The sequence below is a fragment of the Lutjanus erythropterus genome, chromosome 13 (genome assembly GCF_056507025.1).
Source record: "Lutjanus erythropterus isolate fLutEry1 chromosome 13, fLutEry1.hap2, whole genome shotgun sequence".
Classification (NCBI taxonomy): Eukaryota; Metazoa; Chordata; class Actinopteri; order Lutjaniformes; family Lutjanidae; genus Lutjanus; species Lutjanus erythropterus.
In genome coordinates this window covers 32,218,674-32,233,688 of record NC_139329.1, presented here as the reverse complement: position 1 = coordinate 32,233,688, position 15,015 = coordinate 32,218,674, and the positions used below count along the sequence as shown (strand labels likewise).

Below are 15,015 nucleotides of genomic sequence, written 5' to 3'. Positions count from 1 at the left end.
TGAACTAAGGTTGTCAAAAGACCAGAATTTTAAGCTTTGATAAAATGCTAGAATTAAAAAAGGATACTCAAAACCTCTTTTGATACCTCAGCAAAAAGAAAGTCCTTGGTCCTAAAAAAGATTTTTTTTCCTTCTTTTTTTTAGTTTTAAATTAACAACCTCCACACAGTGCTGGTACAGAAAAAGTCACTGAACGCTGCCTGGGTTTGCTCTGCAGTGAGCCAAAGTTCAGGAAGGATAGTAAAGACTGAACTGAACTGACATCTTTTTTTTTTATAGCATCGGTACTTCCAATATTTTAAATGTTACCATTTTATTGTTTTTATGTTATCTTATGTTGTCCTATGTTATCTTATCTTATCTTGCTTCTTGGGAATGTATCCTAAATATATGATTTTGAAATCTGATGGTATATGTATGATCTGTGTTGCCTTATGTCTTTCTTTCCAGTAATTCTATATGTTTAGACTTTTCCACACATTTCTCCTTTAAATGTGCTCCAACAGTACCTGGTCTCCACAGTGAAGCAGTTGGGCTTGTTGGTGATTCCTCCCTCCAGACCTGGTCCGAAGGCACGCACACGGGTCGGATCACATCCCTCCACCACAGACACTTTGAAGGGACTCTTGGGCACAGGTGCATCGTCGTACAGCACCTCAATCAGATGAATTCCTGCACACAAACAGATGCACAAGTTTGATGGTTGATCTGCCTCTCAGCTCGAGTGTTCTCTAAGCAAGCAAATATTTCCTGTTATTGCCCCTTGCTTTTAATTATGGGCCAGACAAACTCCCTTTTAGGGAGATAAACATCTGTTTATTTATAAAAGACGCCATCTAGAGTGCAGACGCTCTGGTGAACGTACAAGGCGTTACATCTGTTCCCTATTCATTATTCTGTTACAACATTTTTCTGACAGAGCCCCCTCAGTAGGCCTATATGCTGGATTCCCAGCCGCACTGCGATGATATTAGAGCATGTCTGGTGGTGGAGAAGTGCTCTGTGATCTCTTTGCTTTGTGTTATAGGTCTCTATTAATATCCCCTGTCATATCCCTGCTGTATAGCTGTGTGCAGGCAGCCTTCAGCACACATACCTGCCTGGTTAAGAGCTTCTGTTCCAGAGCACACTATTTATAAAACACAGCCTGTCTGCCTTTCTGCCTCCCTGCTCTCTGCCCCTCACATCATTGCTCCACTGCATCATCCTGTATTTATACCCCACTCCCTCACTGCTTTCTTTTCCAACTCTCCCGCTTTATTCCCAAACGGCGCCCAAAATGAGCACCTGTTAGCGATTTCTCTGTCTGTCTGTCTGAATGCACTCCTTCAGTCGGTCTGTCTATGCAAAATCCTCTACCTATCTGCAGCAGGTTGGGTTTTATTAATGTTACACTTATGTAAGACATTTTTTTCTTCCATGTTATGATGTTTTAACTGTGTGAATTAACATTGTTAAATAAAACATTTTGTAATGTTTTTCTCCTACCATCCTCGAAAGCTGTGTACTCCACTCTGTAGGTGCCGTCTCCTTTGTCAGTGATGTAGGTGTCTGTGTTGGTGCCGGAGGGGTTGATGATGCGCACCTTCACATGACTTCCTCCAACCTTGTTGAGAGCACGGGCATCAACGATGAAGTGGGTTGTGACTTCTCTGAGGACCCCTGGAAGCAGAAGAAAGTTGCCAAAGAGAAACAAGACAGAGTACGCTGAGTCTTGACATTATAAATCTTCATAATGCACTAGTGAGAAGTTTATGAACTGGTTGAAATAGTACATACTAGGACTGCAACTAAAATATTTTCCTTAAAGATTATTTTTTTTACCCTCAATTTAGTTTCTAACCTAAAACGAGATTAAATTTAATTCTGTTGCACAAAACTTAACAACTCCAATTTCATGCTTTCTTCATGATTTCAGCAAGGAAATTATATCACTTTTTTTTTAACTTTTATCCTACCTAGCTAACAATGTAATATTTTGTCAACATTTTAGCTAGCTTACTTTTTCTCTAGGTTTGTTTATAGCTAGCTAGCAAACAATGCTATATTTTGTCAACAAATACGGATCTGGGTGAGAAAGCATTTCCATATTGATTAAACTTGATTAAATCTTATATTAAATTATCTTTGTTGGTGCGACCCAGCCTCAGACACCAGAAAATACTGTCAAATATCCATTACAATCTGATACAGTCCGAGGTGATATCTGATAATAGTGTTTTTCCTGAGCCAAAGCACAAAACTCAAATATATTGAAATTACGATGATATAAAATGGAGAAAAGCAAGAAATCTACACATCTGAGAGGCTGAAACCAGAAAACTACTAATTCTTTGAGCACTAGTACCCTTAGTTTATCTAAAACCTACATAAAGTCCAAACTCATTTTAAGCTCAGGTTTTTGTTACCTCTAGGCTCCACTCCAGGCCCATAGACATGCACCCCGCTGGTGTCCACAGAAGGCTCGACCTGCAGGACTTTGGGAAACTGGGGAATCATTTGGCCGCCATACTTGATCGTGATGGTGTGTGTGCCATGGAAAGATGGGATGTACGTAACAGAGAAGGTCCCCTCTGCAGTTTTCTGGATGTGCACCTCGGCTTTAACCCCGGTCTCTGACACAATCTCGATGGTGAGCTCAGCATCGCCTGCCCGGGTGCAGTCCACAGTGAAGGTCGCTGGTTCGCCTGCCTTGGCCCTCTCCAGACCAGGCCCGCTAGCCGTCACTTTGCTGGGGTCCAAAGCTGCGCGCGCCGCAGCCTTGAAGGGAGAGCCGGGGATGTGCTTCTCAGCAAACAAGATGTTGATGGCGTACTCGCCAGCCTCGGTGGGCAGGTAGTACACCGAGCATGTGCCATCACCGTTGTCCTGGCACTCAATCTTTGCTTCGCAGGGACCCTCCACAGTCAGGCCCAGCCCGCCTGCACCAGCTCCCTTTGTGTCAATAGTGAATGGAGCTGGTTTACCCACAATGCCTCCCTTCAGGCCTGGGCCATAAGCTCGCACCTGTGATGCAAGAGTCAGGTCAGTTTTTGAGGTGTGGTATTACAAACTTGTATTCAGAAACATCGAAACTGTGTATGTCATCTTTCCTGAGTCTCACGTTAGGACAACGTGAAGAACTGCATGCAGCTTTCATGAACTTTTACCTTTGAAGGATCAGCAGGCATCACTGCTTCAACCCCAAAGGGGCTTCCCATCACCGGGTTGCCATCGTAGCTGACATCAACCTTGTACTGCCCCTCCTCTGGGGGAATATACTTCACACTGTGAGTGCCTTTGGCTTTGTCTGATTCCAGCTTGCATGGGATTGGTCGGCCAGAGGGTGAGGTCATCTTCACACCTACATTACCCTGCCCACCAGCGCCCTTCGTGTTTACTGTGAACTCCTGATCTTTTCCGACCTCCACTTCTGCAGCAAAGATTAACATGAAACACTTAAACCGACTGCACTTAACTATTTATTATGGTAAATGGTTCAAATAGTAGTGTTTGTTACTCACTGTTATCTAATCCCTCTACTTTGACCTTTCCGATATCCAGCTGTGGTGCCACAGTGATGTGGAAGGGGCTCTTGGGAATGGGATCTCCTCCATGAGTGACTGTAATAGCCATGTTACCCTGAAAAGACACAAGAGGAAGAATGAATACTGATCGATTTGAGGTGTTATTGTGAATAATCTCTGTGCTACATTAATGGGCTTCAAACAAAGGCCTACTGTACCTGTTGAAGAGCCGTGTACTTGACAGTGTAGGAGTAATCGTGGTTATCGATGATCTCAAAGTCACGAACCGCCTCTCCTGGGCCTGATGCTGCAAAATGCACCTCAGGCTTGGCCTTGCCAGCTCCCTTTGTGTAGATGGTGAAGTGGGTTGGAGTGCCCACCTCCACACCTGAAACATGCACGTGTTTTGTCAGTGATACCAATCCAGGTCTAATCAAATATTGTATTACAGTGTGTAATTGTTGCAAGTGCATACACCTGTACACTGATTCTGTTTTTTTGTGTGTGTCAGTGGATCTCACCTGTCTTGTTGAGTCCGGGGCCTTCTGCTCTCACCTTGCCAGCATCATGGGAAGGATCCACTTTGACTTTGAATGGACTGATGGGAATTTCCTGACAAAGCCAGTCATAAAACAGTTATAAGAAATTACTTGAGACGAAGGCTGGGTTGAAGCCAATTTTTCATGCTTTAACTTTAAATTATGTTGCAAATGAAGAAACCTCTCTTAAAACCTCATTTTAGTTTTTAACTTAAGTTTTTTAACTTTTAAGATGTCTGCCTTGATTGACAGCAGAATAATTGAATAATTGAAGAAAGTTAATGAGCTATCATGAGTAAGTCAGCTAGGTTAGCTAGCAAAAGCTTTAAACCTAAATTTTCTTAACTCTGATCAGAAATAATCATTGTTGGTGAAACCCCGTCTAGATAAAACTTCATCATCATTCTTCAAAACTGTCTTCACCGTTCTTGAAAACTGTATTCTTACCTGGTCTGCAAACAGCACCATGATGGTATATTTGCCTGGACCGGGGGGAGTGTACTTGACAGTGAAGGTGTCATTGTCATTCTTGATGATGTCAAAGTCGATGTCTGCCTCGGCAGGGCCAACCACCCCTGGGGCGCACTTGATTCCAATGCTGATGTCCCCTAATGGTGCATAGCAATGAGCACAGTTCACTAAGGTCATTCAAAAGTAGATGATCTGAATAAATACATGCAGCCACTCGACTGCCCACAGCTTCACTTTAAATACATTTCATATATTTCAAACAACTTTCCTCAGCTTAGTCAGCTGAAGTGCACATATTTGCTTATTCTTTTCATTATGTGCTTTATATTTTTCTTAAATTTCATTACGAGACAACTAAACACTGAAGGGTTTTTGTAGCCACCCACGCCATCTCCTCGTACACGCTCACCTTGACCAGCCTCGCTGCAGTCCACAGTGAAGTACGTTGGCTCGTTAGCCTTGAGGCCTGTCTTCTCCACTCCAGGCCCATAGACCTTGACTTTGTCTGGATGAGAACCCTCTCCAACCAGCACCTAATGAATCCACAGTGTACTTGAGGCAGAAGCAGTTGGTTCAAGTACAACTACCGCAGTCCTCTTACTTTTCTCTATAATCCGTGGAGAATCATTACATTAAACTGGACTATAAGTGCAGCTGTTGTGGGTGTGTGTGTGTGCGTATTGTCATGTGTCTTACCCTGAAAGGGCTGTTGGGCACGTTGACCTCCCCCCAGGTGATGATGATGGTGTGTTTAATGGACTTGACAGGAGTGTACACACACAGAAATGTGCCGTCTCCCTTGTCAGTGATCTTGATGTTGATGGGGCAGCCTTCAGCATCCTTAGTGGGTACAAAAGCATGTCAGCACCGCGCCGTAGAGCCCCATGAAATATAGATGACATGTTTTTATAAATAAACAATGAAGGTTTCACAAACTGGTGCTCTGCGTACCTGCGCGTAGATCTTGAGGTGACCCTTCCCTGCCATGCGGGCATCGATGGTGAATTCAGTTTGTTTGTTCACAATGACGCCAGTTGGCTTCAGGCCTGGGCCAAAGGCTTTCACCTGCAACGAGAGAGAGAGAAAGAGAGCGTATCACCACTGTTTTAACATGCACTGGCTTCCACTATCTTTTAGGGTTGATTTTAAAGCTCTATTACTTGTTTACAGGGAGATTAATGGTTTGGAACCGGCTTACATTAACGATTATTTGTCCTTCTATAATCCTTCACGGCCTCTTAGAACCTCTGCTGCTGTCTTTTTTAAACTACAAACTATCACACAAATAAGAAAATCAGAAGCTCAGCTTTTCTTTAACGATGCACCAAAACTGTGCGCTACCCAAGGCTATACAAGATGCAGGCTCTGTAACCAATATCAAAAGACAATTGAACACTTATTTATTCAACTCGGATTGGACCGTGAACATCAAAGACTGGAATCTTCAGCTGGGGACCCCTCAGTCGACTGAGATTCCTTCAAGTCGATCAGTTCATTGGTTTTGTCTTTTTCAGTGAGTGTGGACTACAATAACAGAATAAAACAGATACAGCTGGTGCTCTTATTAAAAAACTCCCAGTGACATCCTGCACTGGTGAGAGATGGTGAAACGAGTGGCTGGTAAACAAGTTAGAGCTCTTGTTTTTTAGCTGCCTCGTTGCACACAGAGCAATGGAACAGCACTTAGCATATCTGCTCTTGCCTTTTGCTGACTTTTATTTGTTCTTTATTTGATTAGTTGGTGCACTTGTTTTAATTTGACTACTTATTCTCATGCCTCTTTACTTTATGAAAGTACTGTATTAAAGGTGCTATATAAATTAAGATTAATTTATTATAGTATTATTTTTATTATTGTTATTTATTTAATTGTTTTAATGCTTAGAATATGATCAGAACAGGTCACCAGGTATATGCGTCTTATATAATTGGGAATTACCTTCTCAGGGAAGCAGTCATTGACTGCAGGGAGGATGTGGGCCATGAAGGGGCTGTCCTTGATGTCCTCGTCATCACAAATGACATGGACAGCATAGTCACCAGGCTCAGTGGGCCAATAGCGCACATCACAGGAGCCGTCACCCTTATCATCACACTCGATTTTAGCCTGTGACGGGCCTTCAATGGAGAAGCCTGAAATAAAAAAAAATAACAAAAATGCTTGCTCAGATTTCACATTCAGAATACATTTAAAGAAATCCACTTTTCTGCTTCTATAAGAGCTCATAACAGTTGCAAATGTCTCACCCAGAGTTCCAACATCAGTGCCGATGGCCTCGACCACAAAGTCAGCAGATTTTCCCACCATGCCGGTCTTCAGACCAGGACCCCAGGCCCTCACCTTCTGAAAACCTGCCTCCTCACCCACCTCCACTTCGAAGGGACTGCAGCGCACAAGAACACACAGTATTGCCTGGTGAAAATGTGGATGTGCATCGATGCATTGTTAATGAACAGCTAAGGGCAGGAATCGGACCCTACCTGCGTGGGATGGCCTGGCCTCCCCAGGTGATGCTGACTGTGTATTTACCAGGCTTAAGAGGGTAATATTCACATTCGTACACGCCGTTCCCTGCATCTCGCACTTTCACTTGCTCCTCTGCTCCAGCTGAGGATGAATAATAGAGTTAGTATGGATTCCTCTAAAGTTGGAGATGCATTTTATTCAGTTCTTTATGATACACAGATGAGAATCCTACCCCATGAAACAAAAACCCAAAAACAGGAAGGAATTCTAAAAATGTACAACGGCGAATGATCCAGAGAGGAAAGAGCTGTCTGACTCACTTGGTCCTTTGACTGAGACACTCAGCTCTCCACTGCCAGCCCCCTTGGTGAAAACTTTGAAGTCTGCAACCTCCTTCACTCTCACGCCTTTGGGCTGAAGGCCTCTGCCTGTAGCTCTGCAGGCATTCGGGTTCATAGCTGCAATGAATAACAACAAGTGTGAAAGAAATATTTAGCAAAAACAAACAGCAACTGAGAGTAGCCAGCAGTTGACAGCAGTGTTAGTAGCAAAGACATTAAAATATCCAATTCATGAGAGATTTCTTAAAGGTTGACTGACTGAACCTGTAAATGAGAATTATGCTTTTTTTTTGCTGCACGTATAACTCAAAGTGCAGAATGTTGAAGTGGATATTGACACATTTGAGAGCATCGAGGGAGAATCTGACAACATTTCAGTCACTCTGAAATGTTGACTTCAGGCTTAAACTGAATGCTGGCTGATGCAAATTTAGCTGCGATAAAAACAAACATGTCAACAGCAAAACAAGCAAAGATATTGAACAGAGAAGAACAAAGTAGACAGAAATGCAAAGTGGGGCAATCTGTAAACTATTTGTACAACGTCTCCCTCTGAACATAAGTAAACCATCAAGCTGCAAGATGCAAGAAGATGGAGCAGGCGACCAAGCACGACACTGAGCCGCGGCATCTGCAGCGCACGGCATGGGGAAAGGTTTGGGGCTGAGCTGAGCAATGGGCACAGGCTCTTCCCAGCAGGCCATACTAACTTGGGCGGCCAGGTTTTGGGGGAGGTACCCCCTTCCCACCCTTCGCTCCAGGAGGGGTGCGCACTGACTGAGGGACTATGTGCAGTGGAGCTCCCGTGGGAGGAGCAACGGACGGAGCTAGAAATGACAGATAGGAAGGGTTATGGCCTGCACTGGGTGGTTGTTCCCAGGGAGAATGAAGATGACTGCAGATTGTGATGGATGGATCACCCTGACACTAACAGCACGTTAAGAAATCAGATTTGTCTGACAGTAATTTACAACGCAGACAGATGGCTCACCCTCAGCGATGTTGACAACAAAAGGGCTCTTGGGGATCTCCTGGCCCGCAAACAGCACGTGGATGGTGTGAGGTCCTTCCAGCACAGGACGATAGGTGCAGCGGAAAACGCTGTCGCCCTTATCCTCCAGGATGAGCTCCACCGTGTCCTTTTTGCCCTGAGGATCGACGATGACCACGCTGACGTCCCCATTACCAGCACCTGAGCGTGACAGGAAAATAATCTTTAGTCTCTCTGAGGAAATTCTCTTGACTTTTCATCAGATCAGAATCCTGTCTACATATCAGTATGTAAAGTGATTGAATTTTTCATAGCAGATGAATTTTTCATACTAACCAGCTGTGTAGATGTCAAAGTAAGTGGGCTTGTTGGCCACGTTGCCTGTAGCCTCCAGACCTGGTCCCCTGGCATGCACTTTGCTGGGGTCACCCATGGCCTTCGCTACGTTCACTGTGTAGGGACTCTTGTCAATGTCCTGACCGGCAAACAGCACTTTAACCTGGGAGGAAACAAGCAGGACAAATTTATGACACATTTAAACAGAGCGGTTTGTCCAGGTTGTGCTCAGTGATGTGTGGACTCAGTCTTACCTTGTGGACACCCTCAACTTTAGGAACATAGGTGACGGTGTAGGTTCTGTTTTTGTCTTTGTTGGGCTTAACCTTAGCCTGCAGAACAAACAGACAAAGTAATAATTAGTAATCATACTCTTATTTAATTACTTTATGTATTTGCTAGTATAGTGCAATCTTATCTTTTGTCTTTTTTATTTTTCATTCTTTTAATATTTTCTTTTTCAAATACTAGGCACTGGAGAGTGTCTTTATCAAGCCCCTCTGAGGACTTTTTGTACTTTTCTGTCACATTCTTTGCAATATCAATATTTCTCCTGTGCAATTGGTGTAAATTCAAGTGTTGAGTCTGCTTCTTGTTTATATTGTTCCTATTTTTCATATTTCCTCCTGCTTGTAATGCTTCTTTACCCACCTATTTATTATTTACTTCTTGTTATTGCTGCGTCTTTCTATTTTTCCTCCTCTTTTGCTGCTGTAACACTGCAAATTTCCCCCATGTGGGACTAATAATTATTTTATTTTATCTTGTTGTTGCATATATTAAGTGGTATCTTTTGTTTATGTGTGAACAAACACAAATCAAATCAAGGCTAAAAATCAAATTAAGAGAGGGTGTGAATAAAGACTACATGCTACACTTTGCAAAACTTTAAAACCTGGCAGGAGTTGGCTGTAGCAGGCTGTACGCCAGTCAGGTATAACTTGCCTCCTCTTTGTGCCCCTCAGGATCCTCCACGTAGACCAGGACCTCACCACTGCCAGCTTCCAGAGTATCCACAGTGAACACAGCTGGCTGCAGCACCTTGTTACCATGAGGCTCAATACCTGCAAAGTTAAGGGCAATACAAGATTCTTAGCAACGGGCAACAAAGTGAAACACCGACAGAAACTTGTAGTGTTGTTAAGATGCCCATGTGGAACTGCTGCCTAGCATTCAGGTGAAAAACATTCATTATAGATTCACACTGCTCATATGAACTGTTGTGATCTGTGCAGGTGTTCATGACTACTGCTGCTGCTGCTGCTGCTGGGCTACCCACCAGGTCCGTAGGCTTTGACTTTGTTTGGGAAAAGCTGTTTGGGCTTGAGAGGAGCTCCGGGCTTCAGCTTGGCTTTGGGGAACTGAGACAGGTAGGTCATCACTGAGTGCTCATCCACATCTGGGTCCACAATCTCCTCAGGGGCGATCACCTACAGCACAAAAAAAAAGACAACCAGCACATCAGGGGTGTGGATCACTGGCTGGGTTTTGATTGAAAACTACAACATAAAGGCTACCATTCAGTTTTTAAGCAAACTCCATAGCCTTATATGAGCATAAATTGGCTGTATTATCATTGTAAAAGGGGTATGATTGACTCTTTATAGAACTTGCCCTTATTAAGCATAGTGCAATGGGATTAAACAAGGATTAAACTTATTTATTCCCTCAACCTCTGACTCCTCTCTCCCTTCCAGCACTTGTTTGCCTGTCCATCACACAGTGGCACAAAGCCATGCTCCACGCTGGTTATATTTAACCCCAGGACAGCAGGGTTAAGGATTGTTGCCCTCAATAAGCCAGCCACGGGGATTTATCCTGAGCCAGACCTCTCCCACATCTCCTTAACACCACCACACTGGAATCCAGCCCCCAGGCCTGCAGAGCCATGACATACAGCCCACGGCTATCTCGCCAATGCTAAGCCTCATGGAGAATAGCTAACCCTGTGTCTTAGACAAACAAGTAAACAACCTGCATAGTGCACATTACAATACGGAGACGCAGAGTCTCACAAACGGGACTGGAAATATTGCACTCTGGCTCTGTTCACATTGTTATTCTGATGAGCATGGGCATATTTACACCTCTGTTCAGCGGCTGGCTCGGAAGGTGTTAAAGAAATCTCACACCTCCACAAATTCATGAATCTACTAAATAAAACTCCTACAATAAACTCACTTACTAAGAGCTACAATACAGTAAATGGAAATATTAGGAGTGAGCTGGGTAATAAATATTTCATGACACCCTGCAGCACGATCTCCCTGGAAAAACACTAGGCTCCATATCATGCACAGTTCTCTTTTTCTCGGCTCAGTGTTGCCTCACAGATGCATGTTCAAGTGGTGAGGCATGTTTGCAAATGAAATGTGTAAATGTGTCTTGGCGCTTGCTTTAAACTGCTTGGAAATGACTGGTGCTTGGAGTATAAACTATGACGCCAATCAGAAAACAGAAAAGACACCTGCTTCTCTTGTTGTTTTGCCCAGTGAGATCAACCCCACCCCATCTGACACAAACTACAAAGCACTTTGTGACTGACATCTATCATGCATCTTACCTGAGGCACACCCAACCAGTCGTCAGCCTGCTGCATGGCTTCTCTGGCATTCTGCACAGGCTGGTTTGGGTCCCACTCTGCCCAATCAGGACACAAACCTGATGGAAGCAAACAGACTGATTAGACAATTCTGCACTGCTATAATAAGGTCACTGGGGCAGTCACTACTATCACCACTATCTGTCTAACACCTCCAGCTACAGCATCGTATGACCTTACCCACGCTGTGAATTCAATAAAGGTCTCCCTCGAGTGCTCGAAAGAAACAAGGAGACGTTCTGGCACTTTCACTGTGGCTAAAGCTAGCCTACACCACACTGCTAATGCCTAAATTGGATTAGTGTTGGCGATGGAGTGGCCAGTCACTCAAAAGGCCCATACAGGCACACCAGAGAACACTATCATCCAATTAACATAGACTCAGGAACACAGTATTAACACGGTTGTGTTTACACGCATCTGCAAGGAAGGAGGGTGCAGTGACAGACAGACAACATTATTGGTCAGGTGATTTTATCAGCCTGATATTGGCCTCGCATGGCTATATTGGTCTTAGGGCTGTGTATTGGCAAGAATCTGGTCATACGATTCATATCACGTTACAGGGTTTACAATCGAATAAATTGCGATAATGTCAGCCAGGTGATATATTGCCTTTTTTTTAAATCTAATTTTAGGAAAACTTTCACAATATAAAGAACGCACCATCGTTTGCATAAAATCTAAGTAAAAAGTTCACATTTTTATGCAATCAGAACAGCAAAGATAGAAAATAAAACTGCAACTAAGCAATCAGGGGTTTAACAAAACACTTTTTACTCCCTAATATTGGTATCGGCAACAACCCCATAAAAAACATTATATCATTACTCTCAATGTAACAAACATATTTGTTTGGTACTGACCCCGACAAATGTCAAATCATCATGGGTGTTTTCAATGAAAATGTACATTTTAATGCAAACGTGATTCATGCGAGTCAAAATAATCCCCATATGATTTTTTTTACCATACAGTTCAGTCCTAATCTGCAAGGACTGTGTGTGCAGCGACAGTACAGAAATGACTTACATCTGTCTGTTACTAAGGGAAATCAGTGCTCTTTAAAGTGATGTCAGCTCTGGAGCGAAGCCATGTATAGACAAGTCGTCATAATGCAACACCACTGCAATACCAAAGGAGGTAGACGTATGTAATGGTTGTATAAGATCATACTGGATACACCAAGGGAAATGGTTGCTATCTGTCAAATAGAATAGTGGTTTCTTTCTGGTCTGGACAATTAAATTGTTTTGCACATTCGTGTCTGAATTAAAAGCAGAGCTTCTGTGTTTCTGTGTTTGAGAACAGAGCTTGTTTCGTCAGTCACCCTGCTGTTTGGTATTAGCTGATGAAACAACACAACCTTGTATGGTCAGTATTGCAGCAGTGTTTGAAAGATGCGTCTCCTCAGATCAATGGCTCATATAAACACAGTTAAACACAGTTCTGTCCTCCTCTTGCTTCTCCTCCACCTTTCGCTCTGTGCAACACAGCGAGGAGACGATTCTCTGCTGTTCAGTGCTGGAATCAGTAGCTGACACTGGCACTGACTCAAATAGTGGCCTTGTGGTCCCTTGGATCTGTGGCTTAGGCACCTCCCTGTGACAGATCACTCTGCATTTTGATGCGGAGCCAAGCATCCCCCCTTGACAGAAGAGGAGGAATGGTGCCCAAATTTGGGGGTGTTGTGTAGCAGCGAGGCTATAAACACTAAAGCCGGGGCTTGGGCCTCAGGGCCCGAAACAGTGAGAGTGAAAGCTTCAGTCATTGTGGGACAGCTGGCAGGGACGTCCTCCGGCCATCAGCAACCCCTCTACAACCCTCTGACACTACCTGGTCTCCAGAGACACATTTCACTGGCTGACGTCTGAATCTGAATCTGGAAGTGCGTGTGTTTGTGTGTGCGCGCTCCAGAATGTGTGAGATATATATACAGCCCTCCTATCTAGATGAGGAGCAAAGGAGACAAATTCTCATGAGAAGGTGATACTGTTTCAGATACGGTGACTGACAAATGCTTGACCCCGACCTCCATAGCAACCAAGGAAAACTGTTACATACAACAAGCCCGTTAACAGGCACCGCACGTCTTCTGACTCAGCACTTACTCCGCCCGGCCTGTAGACTCAACTCAGACCCCTACGAAGGGCGGGAGTCTCCAGGCACCTCACGATCCGAGTCGATTCAGATTCAGAGGACTACGATGGAATTATAAAATGATTATGATTGCATCTCAATGCATCAACATTTTGTGATTATATATATATATATATATTATACATGATTTTATTTTAAAGCGTATTTGCAATGATCTGTAATGAGTTTGGTTGGATGCATCTTGCAGATTCTGGGGCTCTGGTCTAAGTGCTTTTCCCTTCACCTTCATTCTAGCCAAAATGCTTCCATATGCTAGCCTTTTCACCCGGAGGTGCCGGTCAGATTGTATCCATCTGCAGTTGCTCACGCTCAGCCATCCTCACCAAAACCCAAGAAGCAGCCTAGCTTACAATCAAATTGTGACACACATGTTTAGGTCTCTTACCTTTCACCATCCAATTGATTGTTCAAATCATTCGTAGCTAGCTATCCAGCATTTTGCTAACTTTGCGTCAGCTATCTTAAGATGTGACCCTATATGTTGTTTTTTACAGGAAAAGGAGAAAGTTGATCAAGCTACCAACGTCGCTCAGATATTATTGAAGCACAGACTTAGGGAGGGTCATTCGGTTCAGCTGGTCACCCCTAGTGATTACACACTTCTTACCGGGTGCACAGTTGTCGACCAGAGCTCCCAGGGCTTTGCCATCCCGCCAGTCACGGTTGAAGTTGTTGATGGGCAGCTGGGGCACCTTGTTCTGTATCCAGCCCAACAGGCGCTGTTTGGGGGTGAGCTTCTTAGTCTCCTCGTCATCCTCGTCATCCCACATGGGCATGGAGATAGAGTAGTGCAGGATGAGAGTCCAGATAAGGCCGAGGATCAGCTTTAGATTCCCATCCACAATGGCTTTGCTATCTGTAGATGGACAGTGGAGACAACAGCGTTCATGAGGATTTATAACTTTCAAAAGTTCAGATAACACTCTAGTTAACTCCATCTTCCAGCTGTATTTTCATATTAATGTCATGATTTTGGGTTTTAGTTTGCTTGCTTCCTGCTTTATTTTGAAGTTCTTGTCTGTCGCCTTGTTTCTGCTGTTTTACTTCCTGTGTTTTCCATCCTTATTTGATAACAGATCCCCTACCTACCCCTAATTAGCTTTCCTGTGTATTTAGTCTTGTCTTTCCGTCCCCATTCCCAGTTTGTCTTTGTACATTTGTGTCAAGCATCCTAGCGTTTTCACCCGGATTTCCTTGTGGGGTTTTTTTGGACTTTCTTTGGATTAGGTGGACTTTAGACTTGGTCTGTGCGCGTGGATTTGTTTGCCTTTGGACTACTCTGTGTAAGCTTTTGTTTTGTGAGTATGTGTTCGAGTTTTCATCAAATCGCTTTAAAATGCACCAGTCTGCCTCTTCCCTACATTTGGGTCCAAGTCTCTGTTTTCCTGATACCTCGCTCACATACACACGATTGACTCTCTGTGTCCCACCCCTTTTTGCTCTGTGGTCCAATGACAGTTGAGAAAGCTTGGGACCTCAGGCAACTTCCCTGTTTCCTCTACTTAGATATTCTGTTGGCTAGGCTCATCTATGAAAACCAAATTTTGATAATTAAAAAAAGGCATGGCTGGGGAGCCTATAAAGGCAACATATATTTCCATC

At 43.8% G+C, this 15,015-nt stretch overlaps 1 protein-coding gene across 2 annotated transcripts in view; it reads right to left on the bottom strand.

The window, feature by feature from the left end:
* The window catches only part of LOC146316893 (filamin-C-like), a 31,695-nt gene that overhangs the window by 11,998 nt on the left and 4,682 nt on the right, over nucleotides 1-15,015 (bottom strand). Inside the window, exons 2-24 of one of the 2 annotated variants that reach the window (XM_084735061.1) lie at nucleotides 14,021-14,269; nucleotides 11,215-11,312; nucleotides 9,931-10,081; nucleotides 9,597-9,715; nucleotides 8,906-8,983; nucleotides 8,652-8,814; nucleotides 8,316-8,516; nucleotides 8,035-8,151; nucleotides 7,304-7,441; nucleotides 6,998-7,124; nucleotides 6,764-6,900; nucleotides 6,456-6,649; nucleotides 5,468-5,581; nucleotides 5,213-5,356; nucleotides 4,926-5,049; nucleotides 4,493-4,653; nucleotides 4,028-4,118; nucleotides 3,725-3,894; nucleotides 3,504-3,621; nucleotides 3,150-3,412; nucleotides 2,409-3,006; nucleotides 1,489-1,662; nucleotides 510-672 (exon numbers count right to left, since the gene is read on the bottom strand). In XM_084735061.1, coding sequence (XP_084591187.1) covers nucleotides 510-672; nucleotides 1,489-1,662; nucleotides 2,409-3,006; nucleotides 3,150-3,412; nucleotides 3,504-3,621; nucleotides 3,725-3,894; nucleotides 4,028-4,118; nucleotides 4,493-4,653; nucleotides 4,926-5,049; nucleotides 5,213-5,356; nucleotides 5,468-5,581; nucleotides 6,456-6,649; nucleotides 6,764-6,900; nucleotides 6,998-7,124; nucleotides 7,304-7,441; nucleotides 8,035-8,151; nucleotides 8,316-8,516; nucleotides 8,652-8,814; nucleotides 8,906-8,983; nucleotides 9,597-9,715; nucleotides 9,931-10,081; nucleotides 11,215-11,312; nucleotides 14,021-14,269 — 3,892 coding nt within the window. The remainder of the gene's footprint in view (nucleotides 1-509; nucleotides 673-1,488; nucleotides 1,663-2,408; nucleotides 3,007-3,149; nucleotides 3,413-3,503; nucleotides 3,622-3,724; nucleotides 3,895-4,027; nucleotides 4,119-4,492; nucleotides 4,654-4,925; nucleotides 5,050-5,212; nucleotides 5,357-5,467; nucleotides 5,582-6,455; nucleotides 6,650-6,763; nucleotides 6,901-6,997; nucleotides 7,125-7,303; nucleotides 7,442-8,034; nucleotides 8,152-8,315; nucleotides 8,517-8,651; nucleotides 8,815-8,905; nucleotides 8,984-9,596; nucleotides 9,716-9,930; nucleotides 10,082-11,214; nucleotides 11,313-14,020; nucleotides 14,270-15,015) is intronic. The other variant, XM_084735062.1, reaches the window with a different exon arrangement.